Source organism: Asterias amurensis, chromosome 17 (genome assembly GCF_032118995.1).
Source record: "Asterias amurensis chromosome 17, ASM3211899v1".
Taxonomy (NCBI): Eukaryota; Metazoa; Echinodermata; class Asteroidea; order Forcipulatida; family Asteriidae; genus Asterias; species Asterias amurensis.
In genome coordinates, this window is record NC_092664.1 from 10,315,961 (window position 1) to 10,341,510 (window position 25,550).

Here is a 25,550-nt window from a genome sequence, read left to right on the forward strand (position 1 = left end):
ATTATTGCGTTTCCAGAAGGATTTCAACTTGTTTAGGCTGTACAATATTACACTTTTGTTAAATCAAGTTAACTGGTTCATGAATAAATTGTCCTTGATGGTAAGCTCTTTGTTGATGATTGTTGTTGTAAAATATCAAATGAAAGTACTTCAACTGCTGCTTAAAATTGTCTTTTCGGCAGCTTTTAGAGATTTGTTTGAGAAACAAAATCTAATTTGACTATGCATACATTTTTTCCTTCCAAAGTTGTTAATAAACTGAGGCTGATGTCCATGATCCTCCAAGTTTCTTGATAGAGTTGTTGATGCATTTAGTAGTAGGCAATTTCTTGCCAGTAAAGCCCGGTTCATACTTCCTGCGAATGCAAATGTGATACGAATTTCGACATCACAAATTCGCAAAGATTTATTCGCAACAGTTGAACTTTGTTCAACTCCTGCGAAACATTCCCTTCAAAAACAGCCATGTAACACCAAAATTCGCTTAGCATTCACAGGAAGTATGAACCAGTCTTTAACTACTTGTAACTCATAGCATGGAGGTAGAAACTGTCTATTTCTACCTCCATGCTCATAAGTATAACCCGATACATATTCAAACCGTTTATGACCGCAGTCCTTGCTGGTAGCATCCTCAGCTCAGTCAAGATTCCAGAACACAACCTCCTTCATCATCTCATTCTTCAAGAAAGAACAGGATCTGCTTTTTGGATAAACAAATTAAATAGAAAGATTATTTTGGCGTCACATCATTTTAGCCAAATTCCTCAGAGATAACCCCATGCTTTCCCAAACCAATGTAATAACAGCGTCCCAGAACTGCCTTCTGTGCACATTTGCTTGCAACAATTACAAGAGATAAACCCCACACTTTACCAAACCAATGTCATTTACGGTGTCTCAGAGCTGCCATCTGTCATGTCTGTGCACATTCGCTTGCAACAATTACAAAAGATAACCCCATGCTTTCCCAAACCAATGTAATTAATGGTGTCCCAGAGCTGCCAGCAGGCACAACTGCTTGCCACAATTCAATTTCCTTTTTTGTTCTTTTGCAAAAGCCCTCATATACTTTACATTACAATTCACCTGATATGTAACCTTAGATGTAAATACTTGACCTCATTGACCCCGCTGACCTTGGGTCTTGCATCGGAGACATCAATGTAGCTTCAGCATAATGTCGTCTCAAAATCTGCGTTTCTGTGCACAAGCACCTGCCACAAGGCATCCACTTCATCAAGAACCGGTTACAAACTGTGGAAACAAAAAAAAGAGTATAGCCTATGTCGAGGCTAGGTTAGGCTACGGAGAAAAACAGTGAGCTTACCAACTTTTTCAACAGCCTAACCATTAAACATGTTAAATGGTTAGGCTGTTGAGAAAATTGGTTAGCTCGCTGTTGAGAAAATTGGTTAGCGTACTGTTGAGCAATAATTTGTTCGGAAATGATTGGTTAGATGTGCTGGGGGAAAGTTTGGCTAGACTAATTTACCCTGATACATTTATCTCATACTTAACCTTTGATGAACAGCCTCCAGTCACTCATCAGTGACACCAAAGGGAGAATCTTCATCATCGTTTACTCACAGCTCAGTTCTTGGCTCAAGACAACATATACTTACAATTGTCAAACCTGCTGAAAGAGTAGAGAGTTAGTCTTATTTCTAGGCCAACACTATATCCCTTACTGTATACTATTCATACATACCTAAGTGGAACTGACACTCCCCTTCATGCATGCTCCCCATGGATGATCTGCTCTGTTTCACCATCCATTTTTCCTTTGTTGACTTCCGTCGTCTTCATTTTATCTTCTTCTTTAAACAGCATTCATTTTGTTTTTTTTCGCAGCGCTCGAGAATAAGTGTTTTTAATGAAGTTTGATAGTTAGACCCTAATATAAAATATTTTAATTTCGGGACTTCAATTTGTTTTAAAGCTTGTGTTGGCCTATAATTTTGTTTAACTATTTTTCAAATGATTAAATTCATAAGTGAAAGTAATGCTGATATTAGGATTATGTAAATATTCATTTAGCATGGACTAAATAATATTATTTACAATACTCCTAAATCTAACATTGCTCATCAGAATGAATGTTGATTGGACTGGACTTATTATTGGTCTGCATAATTATTTCTTAAACATTTATGGTGATTATTATTGCTTTAGGGTTTTATTTGTTCTTCTTTTCTCTATTATTTTTCAGTTACCTAATACTTAATATTTTAGAATTGCTTACATTACATTCAGAAGTAAAAGTAATGATGATATCAGAAAGTGTAAAATATTCATTTAGCTGGTCTAAATGATTTATTTACAATTCCTAATGATCAAACACTCCTCCTCATTACATGCTTAACTACTTCTAAATCATTTATAGTGGTTACAATTAGTTTTAATTTTTGTGTTAATTTACTTTGGTACAGTTTTAATTGACCCTTATATTTATAAAATTTAAGAAAAAAATTGTTTTCTAAATCATGACAATTTGAATAAACATGACAACTGATGACTTGAAGAATCAACACAGACAGAAATTTCCAGTAAGACTAGTCTCCTAATTTAAAAGCATCACTGGCTTCGACCAATATGCAACTCAAGAAATGCAGAGACAGCTTGAAGTCACCATGAAAGATATACATTAAGCAAGGACAACATCAACAAGATTGAAGAACATTGATGGGGAAGGGGCGGTACGAGGGGTGGGACTCTGTAAGAGAACGGGTTAGATCTCCTCTTACTCTTTGCAGTCTTCATCTTGTCTTGATCTTGATCTTGAGGGTTAACTTGCACTATCCGACCTCCACTATTACACAATAGTTTTTGTTGTTTTTTCTGTTTTGGGGTGTTTTTTTATAGAAAGGTCAATAGTTTTTTTTTTTTGGGGGGGGGGGATTTTTCAAAAGAAATTATTTATTGACTATTGTTTTTATTCTATATTTATTTATTTTTTCGGGGGGTCTGTTTTTTTTTAACATCCAGGTTATTTAAGATTTGTATCTGTAGATACAGCAGTAAAAATTGAAATTGAGTGTCTTGCAAAACTTACTAGGTTGTTATACTGCCAGTTGGTTAAGAGAGTTTTGTTCAAGGGGTCGGGAAAAATAAATCCAAAATGTTATTCAAAAGGTAAGTCGCATATGCGAACTTTAAAAGTGGAGGTCGGATTTCTGGCAAAGTTTTTTTACCTTGGTCCTTTGGTGAACCTCCAAATTCGTCCACAAACCACATATCCATAGATCTTCCACATACCACATATCCATAGATTTACATCCCCCATCTGGTCACCAGCACCAAGAATGTTCTTTCTGCAACTCGGGAAACAGTTCAAAAATGTGGCTGGAACTTTGGCTGGTCAGGAGCTCACTCGCAAGATCAACTCCGAAGTTGAAACTTGCATTATAGTCGTCAACAAATGTATTGGAACTCACGACGAGTTATTATAAATGAAATAAAGGTTCGACATCTGTTCTTCTGAATTCATTGCAGTTTCTTGTACCTTTGTGGCCAGTCTGCCATGTGACAAAAATGTCCATGGTTCAACTTTCTTGCACAAATATCGGCCACGGCGAAGCCTCAACAAAATAATGTCAAAAGTGTTTTAAAAGTGCAACAGTTATACTGTGAAATGTTTCTGAATGCACATTTCTTGGCCATGGTAAATATTTTTTGGTACAATTTACCAGTAGTCTAAAGTTCAGTTCATCAAGAAAACGCGACGTCCAAAGAGCCGAGAGATACGGCATGCTGCCAGTCCCCGACACGAGATCCAAATGGACGCAGCACGAGCTGAGCAAGCATGGCCTGGATTGGCCACAATGGGTGCTTCGAAAAAGCGCAAACTCTATTCAGGCTTAGACAATGGTCTTAAAACAGGTGACATTTCACTGTCAATAGCAGTCCATGGAATGTGCACACAAAAATGAACATGTTCAGGGGCTCTCAATCCTGGTTTTACTTATTTATTCCAGTGAGAGAAATAAAATGACGGGATGTAGGCCTACAATTTAGCAAACCAGAGAAAGGAGAATGCTACGTTCAAAGACCAGCTAGGCGTGAGATTTTTCAGAACCCCTGCCCCGATTATTAGGCAAATTTTTAAAGAAGAATCAAAGCGCTCTTCTGGCAAGTTTTTTTCTTCTGTGGGTGTGGTTGGGGTTGTCACACAAGTGTTGAAATAATGTGTTCAGGTTGTTTAAAAGGACATTATGAAAACAAACTCATATTAAAATTGCCTTATCTCGTATGAACATGGAGGTGGAGTTAAGTCATAACTTTGACTTATAATTTATATGTTATAGCGTTACACCGTTATATGAGCTCATAACGGTGTAGCGTTATAGCATAGTTCAAAGCACAGCCATTTTAACCACATTCACGGGCCATCGCTGGTCGGGCTAATAATAAGTACGCTACCCTGGGAATGTGTTAATCTGCAAGACCATCAGGGAGTTGTGTATGATTGGTCAAACTTGTTATTCTTGTTCGGGTAATGGACCAATAGAAGACCCCCTTTTTTGTTCCGGCAGGTGAGAAGTGCGCATTATAGGAAAACATTATTCCTTTTGTCACAGCTCGGTAATTAAGAAGCAAAATCCTTAATCCCCCCCCCCCCCCGCAGTGAAAAATTGTTTGGATGGTCGTGGGACTAACACTGCCGGCCATTTACTTGCATTCTATTTTTTTTTTATGCGGTGGCGGTGGAGTCAATGCGTGTGCACCTCGGTGATAGTTATTAGTTTATAGTAAAAAACTTAAAGGAAATCAAATTTCAAACTGGGATGAGGCCTGTTCTCTAAAGGTGATAAAATGTGTATAGTGTACCCGGGTGTCCGTGAATTTATGATTTATTTTATTAAACTTAATAAAACGTTCAAGGGAATAAAACTTCAAACTTGATGAGGCCTATAATTTATTATCTAAAGGTGATAAATGTGTATAGTGTCACAAAAAAATAATCGGGTGTCCGTGAACTTGTGATTTAATTTATGAAACTTCAAATTTCTTTTTGGGTAGGCCTATTTGTGCCCGGGTTTTGTAGAATCTGTGGGTAGAAATAAGAATAAATGTGCGGGTGTATGTTGAAGTTATTGTGTATGGTAGTGCCTAAGCTCGATGAAAACTTTTTGTAGTTAAGTGTTTTCTTAAAAATGAGTTAGCAGACCTTTTGTTTGGTTGACAAATATAGGTCGAAGCTTTGGCCATTTGCAGCAGTGATGAATACAAAACTGTAATACCCACGGGCATTATTTGTTGTGATTAACATGTTTGGTTAAATAGTTTGTTTTAACCGATAGAGGGCGCCGTTAAGCTTTAACGGTAGTCGGGCTGATACAAATGCAGTTTGTAAAACGGAACAACTTTTAGGATTATTGTATTATTTTGATAAAGAATCTAGTCTTGATCTAGCTTTAATTGCTGATAGGTAAATTAATTAAACCTATTATACAAAATATTCATTGTGTTATTTTCAATCTTAAGCTCTTTATCTACTGGTATTTAATCAGTATGGAGCGTAATATTTAGCTGGGTTAGTCGGTCGGGTGTATAACAAAAAAAAAAATTCCCCCGTATTGTCTTCTAAAAGTTTACCCGTTTAGAAAGTTATGAGAAAGTAAATCCAATTTTGTGAGAAGCAAGTGAGTGGGACCCACTCATTGAGCCATTGAAATTATCAGTAACTAGAAAGGATGACTTTTAAGTTGAGTATAAGAAAGTTATTTTGGAGGATTGTTGACTCGGAGAGTAGACCACTCATCTTATATACCGCCCCCTAGTGGCAACTATACATTGTATACAATGCTATCATGTACTAAATCATTACTTGGACTGCATTAAACAAGTCAAAACGTAATTTTCTCTTTCCGTTGAGTCTCAATCGTATTTAACCATTAATGGCTAACAGTGTGGTAAAATTAATGTATGGGGTACAACTAATGAAAGAGAAAGAGTAGTCTTTGACACTTTGTTTGTTACCTGACAAGGTAGAGAATTTAAAGGGTTTATAAACTTGTTCTAAGTTTTGGTTGTATTTTGAGTAAAAAGCAGTCTAATAAATAAACACAGCATTTGTAAGGCGCACTAACTCTGTAAAAACATTCAAAGGCACCAGTCCAGGTCAATAAAAGAAAATCTCAGATGTGTTCAAATGCCAGTCTGAAAAGATGTGTTTTAAGGGAGTTTTGGAAGTGAGAAATGTCATCTGTATCTCTTAGACTTTGAGGCAGAGAGTTCCAGAGGCGGGGGGCAAGATTAGAGAAGACCCTATCACCATATCTATCACCAGTCTATCCATAATAAATCGTGAGCCTGCCAGTGAGCAACCCCATCAACACTAACAAGGTGTCAAACGCCTCTTTTTATTGTCTCCGGACGTTCTAAAACCAAAAAAACACTACAGCAATAATTGAAATATTCTTGCATCTGCTAGCAATGATCTTTAAGCAGCAGGCCAATTTTCATCTTGATTTCTTTCTTAGTAAAGCTATTTCGATTATACGTAGTTGAGCGTATTGACAAGTTTTCTGGTACAAGATTGGTAATCTGAGAAAAGTTTTGCTCAATATTAGTCATCGAAGTTGCAAAATAATAATTAACTTTGTTTACTTTCAGATCCATAATAGAAGGCTTTAGCTAAAGTATTTTTGTATTATTTGAGTGAGAAATTACCCCTTTTTGAAAAGATATGTTACTTTCGCCGTTTCTAATAATGTTTTTCTATCAAGAACTGTGGGTTCTAGGTCAAAACTTGTTGCAGCAACAATTAAAAACCGTCTGCGGCTACTCAATCCTACTTTATATTCCTAGCAATTATTCATAACACTAATCAGAATTCATACCCTTAACTCTAATTCCTAATTGTTACCCTTATTCCTAAACCAACCCTAATTTCTAACCCTAACCCCAACTCGAATATCTATTAGAAACTACGGTTAGTAGTGGTTAGGGTCAGATATTAGGTTTAGGTTAAGAAATTTGGGCTTAGGTTAAACATTAGGGTTAGGGTTAGAAACTAGGGTAAGTGGTTAGGGTTAGGGTAAGTAATTTGGGGGTAAGAAAAACGGTTATGGCAAGGAATTTGGGCTCGGGTAAGAAATTAGGGTTAGGGTTTAAAATTAGGGTTAAGGTTAGAAAATAGGGCTAGGGTTTGAAAATGGGGCTAGGGTTAAATAGGGATAAGGTAAGCAATTCGGGCGAGAGTTTGAAATTACGGTTAGGGTTAGGATTATAAGCCTGTATTTTTAGTAATAGGGTTAAGAATTAGGGTTAGGATTAGGAATTAGGGTTGAGAGTTAGAAATAAGGGTTAGGTTTAAGAATGTTAGGATATAGTTAGGAATTATGGTTAGGGTCAAGAATTTGGGCGAGGGTTACAAAATTAGGGTTAGGATTTGGAATAAGGGTTAGGGTCAGAAATTAGGGTTAGATATAGGATTTAGGGTTTGGGCAAGAAATTGGGCGAGGGTTACAAAATTAGGGTTGAGATTTGGAATAAGGGTTAGGGTCAGAAATTAGATTAGAGTTAGGATTTAGGGTTATGGCAAAAAATTAGGGCTAGGATCAACTACTTGGGCGAGGTTTAGAAATTAGGGTTAGGTTAAGAAATTGGGGCTGGGTTAAAAAATTAGGATTAGAGTAAGGAATTTGGGCTAGGGTTAAAAAATCAGGATTAGGGTAAGGAATTTGGGCTAGGGTTAGAAATGAGGTTTAGGAATAGATTAAGGGTTTTAGGGTAAGAAATTGGGGTATAGGGTAAGAAATCGGGGCTTGGTTTAAAAGTAAGGGTTAGGGTAATGAATTTGGGCTAGGGTAAAAATTAGGGTTAGAGCTTGGAATTAGGGTACGGGTTAAGAATTAAGGTTAGGGTCAGGGTAATAAGAAATCAGGCTGGAGTTAAAAATTAGGTTGGAGTTAAAAAATTGGGGTTAGGGTGAGAAATTTTGGGCTAGGGTTAGAAATCAGGGTTAGAGCTTGGAATTATGTTTAGGATTAAGAATTTAAGGATATAGGTTAGAAATTAGAATTTAGTGTATAGGGCAAGAAATTAAGTTAGGATTAAGAATTTGGGCGAGGGTTAGAAATTAGGGTTATGTTAAGAAATTGGGGCTGGTTTAAAAATTAGGGTTAGGGTAAGGAATTTGGGCTAAAGTTAAAAATTAAGGTTAGAACTTGGAATTAGGGTTAGTGCTAAAAATTAGGGTTAGGATAAGAAATAGGGGCTGGTTTAAAAAACTAGGATTAGAGTAAGGAATTTGGGCTAGGGTTAAGAATTAGGGTTAGGTTGAGTGGGGTTGGGGTTAGAAAATTAGGATTAGAGTAAGAAATTTGGGCTGGGGTTAGAAATGAGGTTTAGGAATAGATTAAGGTTTTTAGGGTAAGAAAATAGGGTTAGAGAAGGAAATCGGTGCTGTTAAAAATAAGGGTTAGGGTAAGGAATTTGGGCTAAGGTTAAAATAAGGGTTAGAGCTTGGAACTAGGGTACGGGTTAAGAATTAGGGTTAGTGTTAGGAATTAGGGTTAGGGTAATAAGACATCAGGGCTTGGGTTAAAAATTAGGGTTAGGGTGAGGAACTTAGGCTAGGGTTAGAAATCAGGGTTAGAACTTGGAATTAGGTTTAGGATTAAGAATTTCAGGATATGGGTTAGAAATTAGGGTTAGAGTTAGAATTTAGGGTTAGGGCAAGAAATTAAGGTTAGGATCAAGAATTTGGGCGAGGGTTAAGATTTGAAATAAGGGTTAGGGTTAGGGTAACAAATTAGGGTAAGTGTTAGGAATTATGGTGAGGGTAAAATAAATCGGGGCTTCGGTTAAAATGGTTTTAAACAAGAATTGGGGCTAGGGTTTTAAAGGGTTAGGATCAAGAATTTTGGCGAGGGTTAGTAATTCGGGTAAGGGTTTGGAATAAGGGTTAGGGTTAGAGTTTGAAATAGGGTTAGAGTTAAGAACAATAGGGTTTGGCATTTTAGGTTGTGGGTTAGGAATATTAGGCTTATGGTTAGGAAAAAGAATTAGGGTTAGGAATTATGGTTAGGGTTAGGTATTTTAGGATTAGGGTTAATAATCTGGGTTAAAGTTAACGGAATATGATATGGGTTAGGAATTAGGGTTATGAATTAGGATTAGGGTTATGAATTTTATGATATGGGTTGGAATTAGGGTTAGGGTTTGGGAAATAGGGTTAGGGTTAAGAATGTTAGGATATGGGTAAGGAATTACGGTTAGTGTTAGAAATTACGCTAGGGGTTTTAAATTAAGGTTAGGATCAATAATTTGGACGAGGGTTTAAAATCAGGGTTAGGGTTTGGATTAAGGGTTATGGTTAGAAATTAGGGTTGGGGTTAGGAATTGGGGCTGGGGTTAGTAAGGGTTAGGGTTAGGAATTTGGGCTAGGGTTAAAAAAAATATCCAGAAAGAGCGGGGGATTTTTTGTAGCTAATCAACATTTTCAGCCAATCAAAACTCAAGTCAATACATTTTGCAGTATACAACATGTGTGTATCTAGTCGCCATACATGTATTGAGAGAACTTGTGTTGCTTCATATCATACCGTAATACTACTACCGCGGAGTACATTTTCCGGAATTCGGGAGACTTCTCATTTTCTGAAAAAGAACCATCCTACTTTGTTTAACTACTACCTGGTGGGGGAGAAAGTAAAAGGTCGGCCTATGTCCCATCCTTATGGGAATTCAACGTGGCGGAGGATTCGGTCGTATACACATATACATAAGCCCTTTTTGAAACTGCCGCTTCGGCTTTCGATTCGGCTTCAGACTCCATTTTCTCGTCTGAGGCCCTATTAAGACCGGGAGCCCAGGGGGGTCAGCCTAGTTGGAAAGTTAACCAATATTTTCATGTATATAGCAATGGTCCATGTGCATACCTATGCAAGGAAATGGACGTCTGCCGAGTACACTCTGGTGGGTGTGGTCAGAGGGCTTTTGGAAAGGCCTATATAGGCGTGTATACGCAAACACGTGCAATTGTCGAAACAACCACAGGACCAATCTAGCCCGGAGTCAACTCCAGAGCCGAAGCCGTGGATTCGAAAAGGGCAATAGTTGGCCGGGGGGAAGACTCCCCGGGGGCGGGGAGTATGGGACACCTTACATTGAACTTAGCTCCGGCGGAGTAAGTTTTTTAGTCTCAACGTTTGGACAAGCTTGGCCTATACTCGTAGAGTAGAGACAACGCCTTAGTCATCGTCGAGAGACTGAAGGTAGTGGAGAGAATGTGGGCCTATTTATAGGGACTCAGATGTTTCACCGTAGAGTCAGTCACTGCTCTGATTGGTTCCCCTGCTGCAAGGAGACCGGTGGTTGGTGGGCTCGGTGTTATTGTGTGATGGGTGGCCCATTGTGTGAGAATGCCCTGTGTGTAGTGGGGCGTGTCAGTAGACTGTGGGTTGTCGGTAGGGGTAGGATGGTTCTTGTTGTTTCCCGTACTTCTTCCTAAATGCGAAGGTCATCTTCTCTTTTAATTCAATAAAACCCTAACCGGCTACGGCGACTCTGCCACATCAAACGCGGGCACCATCGATGCTAGACCAGAACCAGAAACAATTTCTTTTTATTGGGGGGGGGGGGGGGGGGGATATCTTACTTATTTTATTGTCTTTATTTTATATAAAGGGCCTATATAATGAGTAGGGTAGATGGCCTTAGCTTTCAATCCAAAACGGACCCTCTTCCAAAGGCATAAAACATGTACACAAAAGTACACGTATACAATTTTGAAAAAGGGGAAAGGGAGTAAGGGAAGGATCCAGAAAGAAAAGCGGGAAAATAATAGCCAATCAAAGTTTCTAATTCAGAAACACTTGGTGGCTATGGACCAATAGGAGGAGTAAAGTGGTGAGGGCAAAGGATGTTCAGTGTGAAAGGATGGATTATGTTATACTGGACAATAAAAGTGGTTAAAGGCCCGTTATATCTTGTTTGTGTGAGGGGGAATAGTATCAAAGAAAATGCCACCCGCTGTGCGGCAACGCCGGGCACCTAAAAAAAACTGTTTGCGTAACATCTATTAATTTTTAAATTTTGTTGGGGTGAACTTTTTTTTAGAGGTTGGGTTGGATTGGAGGTGGAGATGGGGGGTGTGGGCCGGGCGCTAGAACTAACCCTGCAGCATCTTCAGGCCTAAGAGCCACATGTACGAACATTCCAAGACATTTTATCGCAGGCAAGATACTACGCTGGTCATATCGGAAGTTTTACATATAATGTTAACTTAAAATGTCCATATAGTTTCCACCGTAACTATGAAGAGCTGAAGAAGTCTTGAGATGTGCCCTTTTTCCATGAAAACAACGTACGTGGCTTTTTATCACTCTGTGCCTCCCAGAGGGCTAGTTAAAGTCAGGGCCCATTTTCAAAGACCTTCTTATAGGCAGGAACAAATTAACAGCTCAGCACCAGAATTATGCTTACCAGAATAAGATTACCAGCCAACTATCATTGTATAAAATCAACTTGCGGACTGGCATCCTGCTTAACTTTTTTCATGGTTATGGTTAAAATAATTGGTCCAGGTTCTATAATGGCTAGTCTTTTGTATTATGCAATAGTCTATGGCCCTTTTTGAAATCAAGGCTTCGGCTTAAGAATCGGTTTCAGGCTCCGGTCTTATGTCTGAAGCCCTAAGCACGTTCACAAAGCACAACTGCAGGGCGCGGGGGCCAAACTAGCCGCTGAGCCGAACGTGGAGTCGAAGGAAGCCGTGGTTGCGAAAAGGGCCTATCCATACCATTTCAAAGTTCGTTGCACTCCTTTGTTTTCATTTGGAGGTAAACACGGCCAAAGGGTGGCGCCCTTCCATCAATTCAGTATAAAATTTAGTCAACATGGCGGAGTACAACGGGAACTACGTTGAGGGAAATAACGATGATGAAATAACAGCTGAACAGACAGAAAAGCTCATACAATTTCAGGTAAATTTGTGTAGAGGTTGTTAGGAAGAACATTCATGTCCACTCGAGTATTTTGTGAGAGTGAATTTGATGCCAAACATTAATAACAAAGACTAAGATTAAGAAGAGTCGAGCGAGCGAGATCGGATGACAAAAAATAATTGCCTGTGGGAGTGTGTGTGTCTGCCATTTGGCAATAATTAATTGCAGCGCGAGCCAAGCTCAACCCCTAGCCCAATTAACTGTATAATTAACTCTAAATATAACCACGGTGACAATTTAGTTTTACCTATCCTGGTGTCATGTGTTTTCAGTAGCAAGAGTAGGATAACAGGAAAATTGATCACAATCAAAAACTAAATTATTTTTTTCATGATAATGTCCATAGCAAATTTTAACTATTATTTACGGTTTATCTTATAAACAAGTACGTGTCGAGACAACAATATTTTTGCACCAATCTTTTTCATATGAGATACAATGTGACATCTTTGCAAAATGAAGATGTTTTTGCAAGACAAGGCAAGATGAAGATGTTTTACAATTACATGTTTTTGCAACGACAGGACAGTTTAATATTAACATTTGAATGTACTTGATATTTCTTGATGTTACAGGATTTAACGGGCAATGAGGATACAGATGAATGTCGTTCCATCCTTCAGAGACACAGCTGGAATATTGAGGTACAGTCTGTCTTCTTTATTTTTCAAATGCAAGGCCATGAAAGTTGAACTTCATTCACGAAGGGGAACAGCAACTTTCTATTGTAAATTTTTATCGGAACTTTGTAACACTTAAAAAGCACCTCAGCATGGCAATTGCTGTGAAAGTGATGTTTGAAGCTTCAAATGCTCAGTGTGGAAATAAGAAGTAATCTTGTGGGTAACACCATGTGTAAATCTCTTATGGGAGGAGTGTTGGCTCTGAAAAGAGCTCAGGTTGGTGTCTCAACGTTTCGTACAATAAACTTGTATTTGTAAACGTTTTCTCCCCAACTTAATGAGGGATAGACAAAAATGGGCAAATCTCAACATGATTTCAGACCTCAGTAAACTACAGAGAGAGAAGTCATGATTGTTTTGTTTATTGATTTATCTATGTTGTTGTTTACAGACGGCTGTACAGGATACACTGAACGTGTCCGAGGGGAGACCTACTGTGTTTGACACGCCCAGAACTCCAATTGAAACCCCACCTCCAGAAGTTAATTCAAACTCCCTTGACCAAAGGTAACATCCAGACATCCAAACATGTATGATTTGGGCACACATTTCGCCAGTGTTTTTTTACAAACTGATGAATGTTTAAAAAATCACAAATTGGGATCTGTACAAATTAGTGACAGGACCTACATGTAAACGTGTGTTTTCGGAATAAAAATACACTAAGCATTGGTGAATCACAAGAATTGCCTACTACGTTTGCATGAAGTGATGAAACAAGATTCACCACTTAAATGAAATACATAGTGCTGGCACTGTGCCAAACACCCTTGGCACATGTACTTTTTTTTTTCATTTTTATGCAAGAACTAGCGAATCTTTTGACCTTCAAGTTAAGCGTTTTCACGAAGTGACAAATCTAAACAAACATTACATTCTTCAGACAAACCTAGAACTATAAAATGATGTTTTCAATTGTGCAAACTTTTTGTTGAATTATAAATTCCTGAACACCTTTTTCACTTTGTGAAAAACGACGAGGGGAGCCATGCACTCAGGCACTGAGGTAAATGTAAATTTATATTGGAAAAAAGGGCCCAACAGCAATGCCATGGGTTATTTTGACGCCTGAATAAAGACAATTTTTATCTTGTTTTTGTTTAGGGTGTACACAGTGCAACGACCCAATCAACCCCAGTCCCTATTAGCATGGGGCTACACATTGCTTCTGTTTCCCTTTCGCTTCATCTCCATCTCATTGTTCGATATCGTCCGATGGTTCATGAGATTCTTCCGTCCCGACCCTCGGCGTATAGTCACAGACCCTGTAGGTGATGTCATCGCGTTTATACAGCAGTTCAACGAGCAGTACGGAAGTGAACATCCGACGTTCTACCATGGTACATACAGTCAGGTAAGATGGAAACTGTAGTGGAGAGTAGAATGATTGGTTTGACCCTCAATAGGTGCATACCCCAAGATGCCTAAAAAAAAAAAGACCTCATAGAGACAATGGAGGCAATTGCCTCCGTTGCTTCTGTGAACACCCGACGTTCTACCATGGTACATACAGTCAGGTAAGAATGGATCCATAGCAATGTGAAGGGTGAAGAGCAGAATAGTTCAACTGCCACCAGGGGCACTTTTCCACCAACCTGAACTCCTGGGACTGAAACAGGGTTACCCCCCTTCACAGTCAATAAGGATGTAGGCATGGGTATCAACCACTAGGAGCCACCTACTCCTGGGGCTGAAACAGGGCTACCCACTTCACAGTCAATAAGGATGTAGGCATGGGTATCATCCACTAGCTCTGGTTTGTCAGCAGCAGAGGGTGGGTTCGATTCCCGGTCATAACACTTGTACCCTTGAGCAAGGCACTTAACCACAATTGCTCCATCTAAACTTGGGAAGGTAGTGTATTCTGCTAGGGTCCTAGTGGATTGATACCCACGCCTTCATTCTTCTGGGCTGTGAAGTTAGGGTACCCCTGTTTAAGCCTCAGGAGTTCATGAAGGTGGCAACGTGCCCCGTGCCCAAATCAGTTAAGTGTAGCCCTCACCTTGAAGTGGCCGTTCCGGCCTTGTGATGTTAAAGGAACACGTTGCCTTGGATCGGTCGAGTTGGTCTTTGAAAAGCGTTTGTAACCGTTTTTTATAAAATGCATATGGGTAGAAAGATGTTGTAAAAGTAGAATACAATGATCCACACAAACATGCCTCGAAATTGCGTGGTTTTCATTTTACCTCGTCGACTAACACGTCGGCCATTTATGGGGGTCAAAATTTTGACTCCCATAAATGGCCGACCATGTTAGTTCGCACAGTAGAAGGAAAACCACGCAATTTCGAGACAAACTTGTGTGGGTCATTGTATTCTACTTTTAAAACATCTTTCCAACCATATGCATTTTATAAAAAACGGTTACAAACGCTTTTGTTTTGACCAACTCGTCCGATCCAAGGCAACGTGTTCCTTTAAGCGATATCTCATAAAAACAATTGTATAAAACATTGTGTGTATTAATATCTGGTAAGTACATGAATCATCTCTAACATATTATACCATTAGGCTTTGACTGATGCGAAACGAGAACTCAAGTTTCTTCTTGTGTATTTACATGGAGCTGATCACGAAGACACGCCCGTCTTCTGTCGGTAAGTTAACATTATCGCTTTGTTTTGTTAGTGTGCGCAACTTACGATGTACTTATTATTTTTACTGCACTTTAAAGCACTGGACACTATTGGCAGCTGACTATTGGTAATTACTGAAAGTAATTGTTAGCACAAAATTTTACTTGGTTTTAAGCAATGGAGAGCTGTTGATAATATAAAACATTGTGAGAAACAGCTCCCTCTGAAGTACTGTAGTTTTCGAGAAAGAAGTTTTCCACTAAAATATTTCAACTTGATTTCGAGACCTCAGAATTAGGGTTTGGGGTCCCGAAATCAAGTATCTGAAGGCACACAACTTCGTGTGACAAGGGTGTTTTTTCTTCCATTATTATCTCGCAGCTTCAACGACCAATTGAGTTCAAATTTTCACAGGTTTGTTATTTAATGCATACATGTACATGTATGTTGAGATACACCAGGTAAGAATACTGGTCCTCGACAATTACCATTGGTGTCCAGTGCCCTTAAAGACATCTTCGTCAACCTCTTGCATAATGGCCCCAAAATGTGGGATTAAGGTTCATGTACAAATAAGAAATGCCAGCTTATTTATGTCATTTAATACAGCAGGCTTACTAACCAACCAACTATGCCTCAGCGCCTAAGAGCAAACCTTTGATTTTGGCATTCTTTTAAAGACTTTTGATTGATTGATTGAATAACTGCAAGTCGTCTTAACCTTAAAAAATAACAGAAGGTTATACTTTTGTTTTATCTGACAGGGAGACGTTATGCAACGCTGACATATGTGAGTTTATCAATACAAGAATGCTTTTCTGGGCTGCGTCCACTAATACTCCGGAGGGATACAGAGGTAAAGCAATAACTAAATCATGTTGGTTTTAAACTGTCCCACAGTTCTTGTTCCTCCATCATGTCCATGGTTTCGAAAGTTTGTTACAAATAATCCATGGCAATTTTATCAAAATTTTTAACTGCTTATAGGCTGTAATATCAACATTAATTTCCTTATGCTAAGAGATCACAAATTTCTCAAATAATAATGTAGTCTTGGATAGCGCACATATTGGCCAATACGGTGCAACAGAGGGACACTTTCTTTAAAAGACACGTAGTGCCTTAAAAGTTTTTTGTGTTGAAGACAAGCAGAGTATACTGTTCGAAACATCAAGACCAAACCGGAGCCAACACTCACACAAAAGAGATTTACACATGGTTTTCACCGCAAGTTTACTATTTACATGAATTTATAGCTTCTATCTGTTTTGAAATATGTTGTAATTGATAACAGTAAGGTAATTGATAACAGTAAGTAATGTTTGTAGTATCATAATGCAGAGACGAGCGCTAGTGGGCTCGGGCAGCAATTTGTTAGTCTGTGACAGCAATTTGTTAGTCTGTGACCAGTCCGACTGATATGAGTTTCATATGAAATTCATTTTTGTTACCTTCCAACTTGACAGTGTCATTAGCTCTAAGAGAGTCGACCTACCCATTCCTTGCCCTGATCGTCCTGAGAGACAACAAAATGACCGTCGTCCAGAGAATAGCCGGACCAGTCCAGCCCCAGGATCTAGTTGACAGACTCACCCGCGTCATGAGTGAAACAGAGGCGTACCTGGTGGCTATGAGACACGAGCGGCAACAACGGGACCAGACTAACACGCTCAGACAGCAACAGGACGAGGCGTATCACGAGTCGCTCAGACAAGACAGGGAAAAGGTGAGGAGGCTGGGTTTTGGAAATTGGGAGGCTTAAGGTTGAGTCAGCGAAAACACTGCAGCGATAATGATAACGACGCAAAGTTGAACTGCTCCATGCAGAATACGCACACGCTTATACAACCAATCGAGGGTGTGTATTTATAACGTTCTCCTCTTCGTTCTCGTTATCGTGGCCTGTGTGACCGGGCCTTTATCATCCTTACAGCTGAGAAGCTGAAATGTGAAGGATGAGGCTACAACCTGGTCGAGCAGCATGAATGTTCAGCCGCATTTACGCAGCCAGCCACATCAACCCATATATTTTTGTTACTTGGGAGGCTTATAACTCTCGCAGCTTAGTAGAAGCTGAATTGCGAAGGATGGGGCTACAATGTGGTCTAGCCACAGGCATGTTAAAACCGCATTTTGGCAGCCAGCCACATCAACCCATATATTTTTGAAGGGAGAAAACTATGAGAAACCAAAAGAAAAGCCCTTGTTGCATAGGAGCCTTGACATGATTCTTCCTACCTATAAAGATTAATTTTCGGTTTGTTTTTCTTGGTTCGTTGCTCAGGAGAGGAAGCGTCAGGAAGAGAAAGACAGGAAAGATAAGGAGATTGAGGCCCAATTGGAGAAGGAACTAGAAGAGCAAAGGAAAGTCCAGGTAAGTGAAATGCCCTTCAATGACTAGTATGATGTATTATATTATTGGGTGCGTTCGATTAGCTTCCCCGGGTCGACCCCGGTACGCTCTAAGAGCTTTGACGTCATTCCAGGGGCTTTATGGGTCAGCCCCATGTGTCCTGCCCCGAGGTGCATGACGCCACCACGAAAGGGCGAGTGATCGTTCGATTTTTTTTTGTAGGGGCTCACCCGGATGAGCACCGCGAGGTCAACACGGGGAAGCTAATCTAACGCACCCATAGTTAGATAATTCTGGTAATTAAACCACGGATGCATCATGAACTTAAACACTGTAGCTCGCAAGCCTGAGGAAAACTGTTAACAAGGGTGCTTGCTATGTGAACTATCATACAAGGGGTTTACCAGGATTCGAATAGCTCTAGCCAGCGACCAATCTCGGTGGTCTTCTTTTCCGTAAAAGTACAGTCCACCATCTGATGTATTACGTACAGTGGTTGTTGTGTGCATGCGAGGGTATGGATACATACAGTGCAGGTGGGTGAACAGTGAACGTAGAGTGCGGCTAAAAACAGCTAGAATGGTCTAGTTGCTAGAATGGCGAAGTTTATGGGTTCCAATCCAAACCGAGTAGTAGTTAGTATACAGTACTTTACACAAATCAGTGTAAGGGTTAAAACCAAATAATATTCAGATATTTGAAAGCACTTCTCTCCCAACTCGAGGCTAAAAATTTAAATTGAAGTAACGGATGGCCATTTATTTTTCTCTGAATAAATGCTACTCTTAATCTGATATAACTTTCTAGGAGAGAGAGGAGTTGAAGCTTGCTAAAGCAGCGAGTCTTCCTGCAGAGCCAGAGCCAGAAGATCCCGAGGCAATCCGAATCGTTGTCAAGCTTCCATGCGGTGCAAGACTGGAGCGCCGCTTCCTCAAGACTGAGCCGCTACAGGTACAGTGTTCAGTATTATATATTTTTTTTAATTAAAAAAAAACTTTTTCTGAGAGTTCACATTACCGTACAAGGCTGGGCAGCCACTTCAAGGTCAGGACAACACTTAAAGGCACTGTACACATTTGGTAATTGTCAAAGACCAGTGTTCTCGCTTGGTTTATCCCATCATAAACATAAAATAACAAGCCTGTGAAAGTTTGGGCTCAATTGGTCGTCGAAGTTGCCTTTCCCAGCCTGATGACAGTCAGCGATGCCATCATCTGGCTGGTAACCTTTTTTGCTAAGCAAAATTGAGTTGTGCTAAGCAATTTACAGCCATTGAAGCCAAAGTTTTGGCAGTCAGCTATCATATTTGTTTTTGCAGGAACTTTAATACTTCAAATCGCAGCTCTGTATTAAAATTATAAAATCAGGTGGTACTAGTACTACCCCCTTTTTTAGCTATTTCAAATTATATTTCATTTTCTTTGGGAACATTCCCCCAAACACTCCTTCATTGGAAGAAGAAAACAATTCTGATTACTTTTGTGTTTTTCCGCAGATTATATACGACTTTGTGTTTGTCCAGGATGACGCTCCAACAGAGTTCAAACTCATGACGAATTATCCACGAAGAGTTCTACCCTCGCAGCCCATCCCAACACCAGATGACGTCACTACTATACAGAGCTTCGGCCTAGCACAAAAAGAGACCATCTATGTGCAGGATACCAGTGACTAAAACATCAAAATGTGCTAAAAAAAATAACTAATAAATAGAAGGAAAAAATTAAGAAGAGGAAAATCTTTTAGAAAATTGAGTTTCGACTGAAAGGATGTTAAAACCATTTGAATCGTCTGTAAATGCAAACATAACTTCAATAAAGTGGGTTTTATCGTGCAGGTAAGCCAATATGTAATACGCATGCGTGCATTGGCTCCTCGCACAGGCCCAATTTCATAAAGCTTGTAAGCACAAAAACTTGCTCAGCACAGGCGAATATCACTAAGCAGAAAGTGGTTATCAGATATAAGTGCATCAAGTTTACATTGTTTAGACTGGTGCCCCACCCATTTTTTTAATGCGCTTGACCACTCGGCAATGGAATCAATCCTGGAAGGATAACCTTTAACGCATGTCCAGCAGGTTTTTGATGATTGGTGGAACTTAAGTTGTGTTTAGCCGAGTAGCGCATATATTGCGCACAGGCTGTATACTCCCCACCAGGGAGCTGAGATGGTTTAAGGAATGATTTAAGGCCCAGTGACCAGGGATAGTACATGTAATGTAAAGCGCTTTGAGACAACCCTCGGGCGTGAAAAGCTCTATATAAAAACGGTCTATTATTATTATTATTATAAAGTGGATGTGGTTTTACAATTCTTATTACCTCCTTTGAGCTCTGCATGAATAGCCCTTGAAACTGGCATGTGCTGATTGCGAGTTCAAGATTTGTTTGGTAAAACTTTTTCGGTAGATTTCCTCATAAATTTCAAATGTCCATAGACTTGGAACGCCCTCTCACATTGAGTTATGTGTAAGTATGGTGTGTATTCAAACATTGGGACCCAATAAATGCGCAAGTGTGTTTCATTTACTCGTTGAACATGGAACCATAGTGGTCCCAAAGTCTGTGATATGCACGAGACTTGTGTTGTCTATGGTTGAACTTTTTAGGTTTTTTCACAAGATTGTTGTGTAGGGGAAAAAAAGGGGGAAAAACGGCAATAGAGTTCTGAGCCAGCGTCTTGGTCATTATTAGAGGGCTGGTTAAGTGTTAACATTGGGTAATCAAACCAAAATGATATTAATTTTTAAATCAATTAGGTCAATGATAGGGAGTTGAATGTTGAGTTTAGGAAACATTTGTACAGTATTGCTCAAGTAAGCCAATAATTGGTTGGGATTTTCAACTTTTTTTTTATATGGGTAAACAATTCTTAGGATATTTGAACTGTCAATATAATAATATTGCTTGATGATGAGGAGTATTTAAGTGTGATATTAATAACATTATTTTGAATTTGTTGTTTTTTTAATAAATGCTTTCAGAGCGATGGCATTAGTTTTTTGTTAATTTAAGAATTTATCAGGGCAGACTGTCCCAAGGTTATGACATGTTTGAACGGCTAGTTGTTGTGGGGATGTTGAGTTGAAAATATAAAATTTAAATTAACTTATTACAGTGATGGTACATTTGTAACTTCATTTCCTTCTTTTTTTCTGGAGAATTCTTTCTCTCCGAAAATGTTAAGATTTCAAGACCAAAGATGAAAAGGGAAGGCCATAAGTTTTTTCTTCTTCTGGGTTTGAATCACAATACACAAGAATGGCAAAGGTCAAAGGTTCAATAATTGCAGACAGAGATTTTCGAACAGGATGCAGTGTTCAATAATTGTTCTACATTGTGTTGAACGCGTACACTATTTCTATGTGAACATGTAATAACCTTTACTTGCTTGTCTTCCTGCTTCGCTATCTGTGATCTTGTAAAACTGGTGCTCCTATTTCTGAGTTTCTGAAATGTTGGCAGGTATGGTGTTTGAACATAGGGGTATCATGGTGTCAGAACATGGGGGCGTCAGAACAAAGGGGTGTCGGAACATGGGGATGTCAGAACATGGGGCGTCAGAACATAGGGGTGTTGGAACATAGGTGTATTCGTTTGTACTTTGGCCAGGAGCATTCTCGGAACCCGCTCTTTTAAGAGCTGCCATTAATCAAGAGATTTACAAGGTTTTACCTCGAACTTGCCCCGTTTTTACATCGGACACGATTGAAAACAAGTTGTAGGGAATATGGGATGGGATTCTTGTTTACTGTTCATAAGGATTTTAACTTAATCAAAAGACTTTGTTTAGAGATAGTTCCTAGTTCTGCCGTTGTTTCATAAAAAATAAAGATATGCACCAGTTGCATTTGCCCCGTTATATTTGTGTAATGAGTCTTGATGTAGTCCATGAGTGAATCTTGTGGGTGTAAAGGTCGAAATAAAACGATGGAAAAGCACATCTTCATACAGACATGCAACTTTCTAATTAAAGGCAGTGGACACTATTGGTAATTACTCAAAATAATAATTACCATAAAACCTTACTTGGTAACGAGTAATGGGGATAAGTTGATTGTATGAAACATGAGAAACGGCTCCCTCTGAAGTAACCTAGTTTTCGAAAGAAAGAAGTAATTTTTCCACGAATTTGATTTTGAGACCTTTGAATCATGCATCAGAAAGCACACAACTTCGTGTGACAAGGGTGTTTTTTCTTTCATTATTATCTCTCAACTTTTTCTTGACCAATTGAGCTCAAACTTTCACAGGTTTGTTATTTCATGCATATGTAGAGTTGCAGCAAGTGAGAAGACTGGTCTTCGACAATTACCAATAGTGTCCAGGGTCTTTAAAAAAAAAAAAGTACAGATCACACTGAATCCAGTGTTTTTCAGTTTTCTATGGCACTGTATAGGAAATCAGCTGAAAAGTTGCATGCCTGTGAATATCTGATAACTGTTCAGATTTAATTGAATTGTGTGGATTTTTTTGAGATAACAGGCCGCAAAATCAGAACATTCCTATTTCTGACAAGAGATATCATTTTTAAACAAGATCAAAAAGTTCTGGCAAAAGAGGGTACCATTTGCATGCGACTTACGGGATACAATGATTTTTGTACATTGTTTTAAATACGTACTCCCAATCATCGACAATTAGCTTCTTATACCAGCTTCAAACCTCAATTGAAAGCCTATTTTTGCACTTAAAGCCAGTGGACACTATTGGTAATTGTCAAAGACCAGTCTTCTCACTTGCTGTACCTCAACATGTGCATAAAATAACAAACCTGTGAAAATTTGAGCTCAATCGGTCATAAAAGTTGCAAAATAGTAATAAAAGAAAAAACACCCTTGTCACACGAAGTTGTGTGCTTTCAGATGCATGATTTTGAGACCTCAAATTATAAATCTGAGGTCTCGAAATTAACTTCGTGGAAAATTACTTCTTTCTCGAAAACTACTCCACTTCAGAGGGAGCCGTTTCTCACAATGATTTATATGTTTTATACCATCAACCTCTTCCCATTACTCGTTACCAAGTAAGATTTCAGGCTAATAATTATTTTGAGTAATTACCAATAGTGTCCATCACTGCCTTTAAAATGTCATCTTTGTATCTCATTGAAGGCCCACTTGCTGGGCTTCTGCATCTCTCATGCACCATGCATTATAAATGGCCACCATTATATTATTTATTGATATTGAAGGCATCTTCCCAAGCACAAACAAGCATCTCGGGCCAATACGCACAAATTGATGTCCGATGCAGACAATTTGCGGCAGATACACAACAACCTAAATTTAATTTAGTTCAAGTACCGTTGTCAGATGCAATTGTGTCCGCCATGCAATACTGTCTGCTCCGGACACTTTTGCATATGTCCGGGCTATGCAAAATCCTGTGCGCGTGTAAGCGAGCGTGCATGCACTGAACCTACGTATATGCAGCATGATTATTCACGTATTTTATGATTGCAGCAAATACCAAACGGCCGAACATTTCCTATATCATTCATGACACGCACTTAGCTTGTAAAAAACTGGTGAACATATTATTCCGTCGACCAAGGGTGTTTAATTTACTGCAAGGACGGTTTTGCATGGGGGCGAACACAACTGCATATGCAAATGTGTCCGGCTGACACAATTGCATTATGCAGCAGAGTCCCGGCAGACACGATCGCATGTGCAAAACTGTCCGGCAGACATTATTGCATATGCAATTATGTCCTCCGGATAGTATTGCATAGAGGACATAGTTGCATGCGACACCGTGACAGTTATTTTTCTCCTGCTTTCACAACAAGAAGACACATTGTATTCAGCTGAAACTTTCATATTAAGTGACTTTAACATGAGATTTATTAAATTAATAAACATTGTCTTTTAAAGGCAGTGGACACTATTTGTAATTACTCAAAATATTTGTTATCATAAACCCTGACTTGGTATAAACGAGTAATGGGGAGAGGTTGATAGTATAAAACATTGTGAGAAACGGCTCCCTCTGAATTGACATAGTTTTCGAGAAGTAAGAAGTAATTTTCCACGAACTAGATTGCGAGACCTCAGATTTAGAATTTGAGGTCCCGAAATCAAGCATCTGAAAGCACACAACTTCAAGTGACAAGTGTGTTTTTTCTTTCATAGTTATCTCGCAACTTTGACGACCAATTGAGCTCAAATTCTCACAGGTTTATATTTTATGCATACATGTATGTTGAGATACAGCAAGTGAGAAGACTGGTCTTTGACAATATTACCAACAGTGTTCAGTGTCTTTAAAAACATTTATGACTCATACCCAGACAGTTAATTTATTGATAAGAACAAGTTCAACATATTACCAGTCGTAAAAATCACTTGGACAAGAATTGTGAAGCACTAGGCTCAAAACACCACCTACCAGATTGTTTCGCACTTACTGACACTCATAAAGCACAATAATCATGTAACAAACATGACTGAAAAAAAATTGCTAACATGCACAGACCGGTCATGAGTACGGAGTGTGGGTCCAAATCCCGGTCGTGACACTTGTGTCCTTGAGCAAGATACTTTATTACAATTGCTTCTCTTCACCCAGGGGAATAAATGGGTACCTGCGAGGGTAGAGGTTGATATTGTGAATGAAAAAGCCTTCGGAGCGATATAAACTGTTGCCCAGGTTGTATACTCCCAAGGGAGCTGAGAAACATTAAAAAGGGATGTTATTGGCCCTATGACCAGGGCACTAATGTAAAGCGCATTGATATGGTTATTGTGAAATGCGCTATATAAGAATTTGTTTAAGCGCTTAGAGAATTAAGTGTTAGTTATTAGGCGCTATATAAATCGAAAGTTGTTATTATTGTTACAAAGACACCAAATTAACACCAGATAACTTATTTGCAGATCTTGTATTTGACAAACTCAAGCACTTTTTATTCAACATAGACACATTAGTTGATGTAAAAACAACATTGAGATAACTGCTACATCAGTGATTTTCAGATGGTTCTTCATAAAATAAACAAGAAAAAAAAGGGGACACCATAAAAAAAGTTACTTTTGCGGCCATATTTACATGAACAATCACAAGGTTGAAAACGGTCCATCACCACAACCATGAACAAAATGTTAAAAAGTTTATCAAATTTTACAAAATGTTCATTTCACCATCAGTTAAACTTAACTGTTACTCAACTAAACTTCCTGTTTCAACTAAGTCTCCAAAAAGATTTCTTCATATCAAAAAGGTACTGATGAATTTAGACTTTTATACAAAAAGTATATATTATTTCCGTTCAATATTTATTTCAAAAGAGACAATTCTTTAAAATGTAATGCCCGAACAGTCTCAAAATTCTATCACCAGTGATGACTGATCAATAGGTGATCTGCTTAGCACACTGTGAAGACATACATCTTCTGTTCAAACAAACGCAGGCAGACAAAACCAGGCACACATGTGTAGCTGTGATGTAGTCGAGACCTGGAAGTCCGAGACCTCCCTGTTGGAGGGGTGGCCCAAGATTGAGACCAGGACCCTATTTCATGGCTGTGCATACATGTACCACCGAATTCTGCGCTAACGATTTCCGTTACTTGCAAGCGACAAATTTATATGCTAGCTGTGTAAGCTAAAGAGTGCCTAGTAACCTAGAGTAACCATGCGCAGAATATCCCTGCTTCCGTAAGCGTAAATTATTTGCTTTTGAGCAGAGCCATGAAATTGGGGCATGCCCTCCCTATAGTTGAATTTTCCCCTCTGTACAGTGTCGCGATTTAGTCCAAGTGTCAACTTGGCATGTAGTGTTAGAAATGAGATTCAATCAATCAAAATGAGTCGTTTGTCGATTAACTTTTGAAAAGAGCGTAATCTTTGCTTTAATATACTGTTAAAACCACCTTGATATCACCTTAGCAACACCAAAAGATGTGGCAGAAGAACACTAAAGTCGCATTGTTTTTTGAAAATATATTAGCACATTTTCTTTTAACGCAAATTTT

The 25,550-nt window shown here is 38.9% G+C and overlaps 1 protein-coding gene across 1 annotated transcript; it reads left to right on the forward strand.

The window, feature by feature from the left end:
• The first annotated feature begins 11,844 nt into the window (after positions 1 to 11,844).
• LOC139949961 (FAS-associated factor 2-like) lies at positions 11,845 to 21,433 on the forward strand. The gene is made up of 10 exons (XM_071948558.1): positions 11,845 to 11,936; positions 12,533 to 12,601; positions 13,032 to 13,147; positions 13,745 to 13,994; positions 15,152 to 15,237; positions 15,981 to 16,072; positions 16,683 to 16,942; positions 17,501 to 17,590; positions 18,377 to 18,520; positions 19,065 to 21,433. Exons 1-10 carry the CDS (start codon positions 11,850 to 11,852, stop codon positions 19,242 to 19,244), a joined length of 1,374 nt encoding a protein of 457 aa, XP_071804659.1. The 5' UTR covers positions 11,845 to 11,849; the 3' UTR covers positions 19,245 to 21,433.
• Positions 21,434 to 25,550: the final 4,117 nt, after the last annotated feature.

Bases quoted from the DNA above. Each gene is read 5' to 3' on its own strand.
- LOC139949961 (XM_071948558.1), top strand. From the start codon at position 11,850: ATGGCGGAGTACAACGGGAACTACGTTGAGGGAAATAACGATGATGAA. The intron at 12,602-13,031 runs GTACAGTCTGTC...TGTTGTTTACAG, and splicing joins GACACAGCTGGAATATTGAG to ACGGCTGTACAGGATACACT. The intron at 16,943-17,500 runs GTGAGGAGGCTG...TTCGTTGCTCAG, and splicing joins TCAGACAAGACAGGGAAAAG to GAGAGGAAGCGTCAGGAAGA.